We start from the raw sequence: 6,852 nt of genomic DNA, 5'->3' as shown, positions 1-6,852 counted from the left end.
GTGGCTTCTAGGAGCCTAAACAAAAACGCTGGTAAATTGTCTAGTGACCTTGCATATTATAGCAACGATTCCTAGAATTTGACAATAGTATACAGTCCATGTGAAGTTTCATGCTGCCACAGAATATCTCTGTGTGGGCAATCATTCTGTCACAAAAGTGTTAGTTTTTGTTTTCGTTTTTTGTCTGATTTCGTTCGCACAGTGCAATCCTTTCCTGTGTACGCTTTGCACAGCGCCAAGGAATCTGATAAGTGCTATGTCTCGCAGTATCTCATTGGACAGAGGTGCGGTTTCTTATCTAACGGGATAAAGTTGTTTGTGTCATGGCAATTCGCATTGCAGTGTTTTGTCCACCACGCACTGCTTCCTATAGCATCCATCTTGCAACCTCAACAGGGTGTTTTAGCTAAAATTTCCAAGTAAAAAAAAAAGACTATACATGATCACCACACGTCTCTAATTAGTGCAGTATGCTTCTGCGCCGTATAGAGCATGTCAGAATATTTGTTTTCAGCCAGCTTAGAGCTATCCAGAGGGCCCACGACATAGCCGTGGAGTTTAACCTCCCCGTCCCGTCGTGGGAGTGGCCCACCGGAGTCGCCCCCTAAGGGATATTGAGCACCGCCTCCGGATATTAATAAAGTATTTTACCTACCTACCTACCTGACAAGCTTTGCAATTCACCAAAATCGCCTAATGAACATTGTAATAGTGACTCTAGAATTAAATCTTTAATCTGAAATTTGTAGTGCTTAAACAGAAATAATAAAATTTTCGTTGTGCGGTAACACAACTCCACTGCTTAATTTTCGCCAGCCTCACTTTAAAGATCGTGAAATTGAAACAATATCACATTACTGCCGCCTAACGCGCTGCGTTTTTAGTGTCCACAAATGTAGGTTCAAGGAATTATCGAATACTGTTCACGAAGGAAGGTCGCTACAACAGGCTATGGGTGACTAAGATGGACGTTAGGAGATGGCAGAATGGTAACGATATGAAAAAAAATATAAAAAACATCGACGAAAAAGCAAACGCCACGTGCGATTGTGATAAGAGACCACTTGCAGAATAAGACGCAGCGCCAGCAGTTGTTTTGTTTTTCTTCTTTCCAGCGATTAGTCAGCAGCCAAACGTTTGTTGCAAACTTGAGGCAAACCGGCAATGCGCGCTCGATGTTTTCTTTAGCTGATGAACCATTAATAGGCTTGGCTCACGAATACTGTGCGGAGGGAAGTCTGCTGAGCAAGGAACACTTGGCTCATTCAATCTATAGAGAGAACTTTATTGCCAAAACCGCTTGTTGCATTGAATTTTCTTTTTTGTTGTTCGCATTCACTCTGCTGTATAGTGATGACAAGCGTACTTGTTGCGAGTAAGTCAGAAGTAAAGACGGGATGCATGTGGTCATGCCTAAGCTTATAGCGCTTTCCATTGGGCGAACAGGAGCACTTCTAATTGCACTCAAAGTGCTCTCGCGAGTTCTGGCGCCTTCCAGGGGTCGGGCAGGAGCAGGGACGTTGTGTTTCATTGGTCGAGGAGGAGCACTTTTTCGGCGCCGTGGGCAGCCGAGAGCAGTTCTCGGTGCACCGTCGCCAGCGGCGGAGTAACAGGGAATGCCGAGGAAGTCACATGACCTCTTTTACGTCACTTCTGGTTTTATCCCCGGGGTGGCGGAGAAAAAATGGCGGAATCCAGCAGCCGCGATAGTCGTTCGATGCGTTCGGAAGCAGCTAAGCGCCGCCGTCTTGACGAGGAATTGCTGCTACTTTTAGATGCTGAAAGCTCCACAGGTTCAAGCACAAGCTCATCCTTGGAGAGCAGCAGCAGCAGCAGCGATGACGACGACGATTTGACGTTGTATGAGTTTATGTTGGAGTACCTGTTCTCTCCGCCGGAGCAGCGACCGAAGGTTGAGTCGTACCTGGAAAATACGGTTGCCGCGTATTCTGACGAAGAGGTGAGCCGCTGCATTGTACTTAAAACGCGTAATCAATAACCGGCCTGCTTTTTTTTCTCTTTACCTCGCCAGTTTCGCAGAAACTTCCGACTGTCACGGTCAGTTGCAAAGGCGCTTGCTGCCGAATTCGCGAAGTCGCCGCACTACCCTTCAAGAAGAGACCACGGAGGCCTACCCCCCAAGTCCCCTGAAGAGCATGTCCTTTCATTTCTATGGTAAAGTATTACAATTATATAGCAGTAAAGAGAGAAGCTTAGTTGTGAGATGAGTGCCCTACTCGTGAAGCTCTGCAACAAACTCAGGCGTGTGAATTTGTCGTACGTGCTCGCCGACGTGCCCCGGCAGCGTACGCATCGCACCGACCGGGTGCTGGCGGAGTTGTGCTGGAAGAAAAGCAAGAGATCAGGACGCAGGAGGTGTAGTTAAACAGATGAGAATTTAGAAAGTGGAGGGGTCAGAAGCTAATATGCAAACACAGGAAACGGTGAGAGAGTTCGGGCCTGCATTTGTTGCCGAGCTTCACGAGTACGGCGTGCATATCACGACGCCTTAGAGTTCACGTGAACTTCACATATGTACGTAGAAATTGAAGAAGAAATGCGCGCATATGACCTCGCAAGAATTAACATGGTCTCGGGTGAGTGTGTGTGTGTGGGGGGGGGGGAGAGGCGGTAATTTCACGTCTACGAGGCGCCTGCCGAAATTTTAAGGGCATGAAATTCATGGCACATGTTCCCGGAAGTGAAGGCTGAACTTGAATGCGCTAATACGCCACGTGAAGGTTTACCAACTGATTTTTCACTAAATGCTTATGCTGCCTGGAATTTGCTTTTACGTGCCACTGACGTTCCGTCAGTCCCAGGCTCAAGTAATCGCTTTTTTGCTGCACGCTCATTTCAGTTCCCGAATCGCACTGGATTCTATTTTTTCATTTTTTTTCATTCAATTCTTGCATGTGCTGTTGTAAGGCATTTTAGGAGTAAAATACTGCACATCTGCACCAAATGTGCTCTGAAGCTTGTTCAGACAACTGGGCAGATGTGGATTTTTCCGACACTTTGCTCAATGCTTGTTGGCAACGTAAAATGCTTGTTTACCACTTAGCATTATTAAAGAGTTATCACATTTCTTGCAGGTATGCCGCCAACGAATCCTGCATACGGGATGTTGCAGGACGTTCTGAAGTTGGGGAAAGCACGCACCACAGGATGATGTATCGAGTCATGGATTTCCTTCCCGACATTGCCCCCCGCATCGTGACCTTCCCAGATGACATGGAGAAACTTTCCAACGACTTTAAGCAGGTAAGAAAAACCCCACTTTCAATTTCAACTGCAAAAATGTTTTTGATTTAATCAAAGCAGCATGTCAGTCGCTTTCATCGGAGTGATTCTTCAAAGCTGTGTTTTTATTCATAAAGGCGATGTAACTTCTGGTAAACATAATATATACAGGACACCCTTGAGTTTGGTGTATAACAGTACGGTTGGAACAAGCAGTGAGTTATCATTTATGCTGTAAGCTGCATGGGGATGTTGAAGAGCTCGCAAAGCCATTGTTTTCAGTTACATTGCAAGTTCTTCACACCTGCACGTAGTAGAGTTTGTGAAAACATGTCAAGCTGAAGCTCTCGGCTACTGTGCGTAATGACCCTTTGCTAGAACTGTCAATGCATTTCACGCTTTAATGCGCACGTAACCATGCCAATGAATTTACGTTAGTACTGCACAAAACGAACAGATACAAGTACAAAACCAACATCCGAGGATATCATGTGAAAATGAGCTGTGCTTAAAGCTTTAATTAGGGCACGACTTCACTTGCTACTTTGTTAGCTCCTTTTGCTCTTTCTGTGAAACGTTCTAACATTTGTTTTCAAACTTTTAGGTTTCAGGGTTTCCGGACACTATTGGCTGCATTGACGGAAGCTATATTCCGGTCATGTGCCCTGCTGGTAAAGTGCGGTCAGTGTATGTGAATCGGCACCACTACCCATCCTTGACGCTGCAGGGAATATGCGACAACCAGAAGAGGTTCCTAGATGTCAGCACAGGTGCACCCAGCAAAATTCACGACGCCAGGATCTTCCGGCTTTCAACCGTTTCGAAGAAACTGCCTCAACTCTGCGCTGGGAAATACCACATTCGTGGGGACGCAGCGTACCCATCTCGCGAGTACCTAATGTCTCCCATTCGCGACTACGGAAGCCTCGATGCCTCTGACAAGGCATTTATTGCCAAACTTTCATCTACCCGAGTGCTAATTGAAAATGCGTTTGGGGAGTTAAAGGGTAGGTTTCGGCAGCTGCAGCGTGTGAACCTCACGACAGTAGATAACATGGCAAAATTTATCCTCGCATGTTGTGTCCTCCACAACATCTGCATCGACAACGGTGACTCGCCTGATGGTCTAGTTCCAGGCATGCATCTGAACTCTCAGGGTGCTAATGATCCGAACCCTAGTGGAGCCAGAGTCCACAGCGGAACATCCAGAGAAGAGAGCCTCTAACGGGCGCTTGCAGAGGTTAAGCGAGAAAGACCGAAATCTAACATGGGGCTAAAGAGGAGGCAGCCACAAAATCTGTCTTAATGGAAGCATATCGTGCTCAAACATTAAATGCAACGCTTAAGCAGCATCTCAGTTTGCCATTGTTCAGGGATATTATGGTTGAGTATGAAATAAACAGTCATGAAAACATGTTTTTTCAAAGTGCACCTCTTTATTGCTTGAACCCCAGGGCCTCGCGGATGAGCTGAAGTTTGTCTTCTTGCGGCGCTCCTGGCGTTCTTGAATGCGCTGAGCTCGCAACGCCTCATGTCCTTTTCTTTTTCTAGCTCTTCCCTGCGAGCCGCTCGCTCTGCACTAATAGCTCGCATTTGGTCAAAAAAAATATTGCATCTGCTGCATACGACTGGTACTAGCGCGAAGTTTCCTTTTCTTGGTGTCTGCTGGCCCTTTTGTGCTTTTCCCACTGTCTGAACCACTCGCCGGAGTACTGGAGATTTCAGGTGAAGTTGAGGGTACATCAGCTGAGCTGTCAGAACTTGATGAAGTTGCCTTGTACGTCGCTCCATAAGAGTCCCTTTGGACTTCGGGCTCGAGGCTGTCGTCAATGCTTTCAATTTTTCGCATTTCATCGTCGAATGGGACAGGGCAAGGTTGAGCACCGGACTTGTTATTATCGCACGCTTTTCTCTTTTGCCTTATTACCGTTTTTACGCGATTTTCACATTGCTGTGGCGTTTTGCTGCCTCCAAGCACATCAGCCAGATCCTGGGAAACCTGTTTAAAAAGCATCTTCTTGTTTTTATACTTTTTGAAAGGGCCAACTTCAGGGAAGTATTTATAGTGATAGTCTAATAGGAGTTTAGTTTCCCCTGGTGTCCACTCAGGAGCTGAAATTGAAATAAGGCAAGCTTGCTTAAAGCACATGTGTGGGGCACTGCAGCGGTGGAAGCTCACCTCCGCCACTTCTTTTCCCTTGTGGCGCTGGGCCCGTTCCCATCTCGCCGGCGGTTGATGAACTGGTGGTTTCTGCATGTGCAAAATAAGTGCGAGTGTAAAAACTCTGCTGAGGTGCCTATTCTGTGCGACGTGAAATGATAATGGTGTTCTTTTCGCAAAGTAAACGCCTCCGGATGCCATGAATGTACCATACTGAAATTCGAAACAGCGCGAAAAGACGGCACAAGGGACACAACGACACAAGGCGCTGGTTTCGTCGCTTCCCCTGTCCCGTCTTTTCGCGCTGTTTCGAATTTCAGTATGCACCACCAACTAGCCCAAACCACCGTTCTAACGCAGAATGTAGCATGTCATCAGCCCTTGCTGAACGCAAACATAAAGAGGTTTGTTTTGTAGTAGTAGTAGTAGTATTTTTATTTACAGTAAGCCGGATACAGAGCTCACTGCAGGGGCAAAGGGCTAAAGGCGAACAGCCTGACAAAGGCCCTTGTCCCTTCGCAGTCCGTGACAGTGCAAAGCTTAGACAAAAATACTCAAACATGCATGCAAATAATTTCAAAACGTCAACCAGTAGAAGTGACGATAAACGGCAGAAGAAAGTTCGACAGTACAGCACAAAAGTGCGGCCCCGTGACGCATACATACGCAAATTACGGGCTCCGTCTTCGTCCGTCGTTTCCTCACACACTGCGACGCTCCCGCTACCTGAAATGGGCCATTCATCACAAAAAATTAAAAAAAAAAGTGGCAAAAAGTATTGCAAAATATGGCCTGTGCTTGTTAGATATTGGCGCTTACCGTGGCAATTCTCGTCAATGCTCTCCCGTGCGGCCAAGGCATCGATAACGACTGTAGTGAGCACAAACAAAGCCGTTAGATTGACGCTGTTATCGCTCGTAGCTAATTTTTGCGAAACACAATGCTTACCTGGTGTAGCACGTAGAGCTGACCCCTTTAGCATTGCCATGAACATCCGCTCGGCTTCATCATTCATCGCCATGAGGAAGGCAGACACAAAGCCACTGGCACGTATCTGGCGAAACTGGCGCGGAATAACTTCGTGCGGACAACGAGAGCGCGCGAAATGCTCCGAAAAGCAAGCGCGGGAAAAGTTTGGTCACATGACCCGTGACATCACGTCCTCTCTCTTTTTTCTCTGCTCCCGGAGCAGCGAATGTTTCATTCGCAGAACGAAAGCGCACGTCCCCGTTACTCCCGTGTGCTGCTCTGGCTGCTCGCTGCACTTGCTCCTGTTCGCCCAATGGAATTCGCTCTTAGCCTCTTATGTAGAGAATACTTTTTGAACGGCGTAAAGTGGCAATGCGGCAACGAAACTAGTGTGTCATAGGTTAATACTGGCGATGAAATTGTGCTGATCAAGAGATTGCCGCATTGGGTCAGTTCTTATGGAGCTCGGCTTCTGACCT

At 46.9% G+C, this 6,852-nt stretch overlaps 2 protein-coding genes across 2 annotated transcripts; one reads left to right on the top strand and one right to left on the bottom strand.

The window, feature by feature from the left end:
• The first annotated feature begins 1,692 nt into the window (after positions 1 to 1,692).
• Positions 1,693 to 4,638, top strand: LOC119162194 (putative nuclease HARBI1). Its single transcript, XM_037414662.2, has 4 exons — positions 1,693 to 1,960; positions 2,033 to 2,175; positions 3,096 to 3,264; positions 3,848 to 4,638. The coding sequence occupies exons 1-4, from the start codon at positions 1,718 to 1,720 to the stop codon at positions 4,466 to 4,468; spliced, it is 1,176 nt and encodes a 391-aa protein (XP_037270559.2). The 5' UTR covers positions 1,693 to 1,717; the 3' UTR covers positions 4,469 to 4,638.
• A 21-nt stretch (positions 4,639 to 4,659) lies between these two features.
• LOC119162394 (uncharacterized) lies at positions 4,660 to 6,559 on the bottom strand. Its single transcript, XM_037414787.2, has 5 exons — positions 6,353 to 6,559; positions 6,224 to 6,274; positions 6,071 to 6,130; positions 5,423 to 5,494; positions 4,660 to 5,355 (listed from the first exon to the last, which is right to left on the bottom strand). The coding sequence occupies exons 1-5, from the start codon at positions 6,423 to 6,425 to the stop codon at positions 4,841 to 4,843; spliced, it is 771 nt and encodes a 256-aa protein (XP_037270684.2). The 5' UTR covers positions 6,426 to 6,559; the 3' UTR covers positions 4,660 to 4,840.
• Between the last annotated feature and the right edge of the window lie 293 nt (positions 6,560 to 6,852).

Source organism: Rhipicephalus microplus, chromosome X (genome assembly GCF_043290135.1).
Source record: "Rhipicephalus microplus isolate Deutch F79 chromosome X, USDA_Rmic, whole genome shotgun sequence".
NCBI lineage: Eukaryota > Metazoa > Arthropoda > Arachnida > Ixodida > Ixodidae > Rhipicephalus > Rhipicephalus microplus.
The sequence above is the reverse complement of the archived record's forward strand: the minus strand, read 5'-3'. Positions and strand labels throughout refer to the sequence as shown.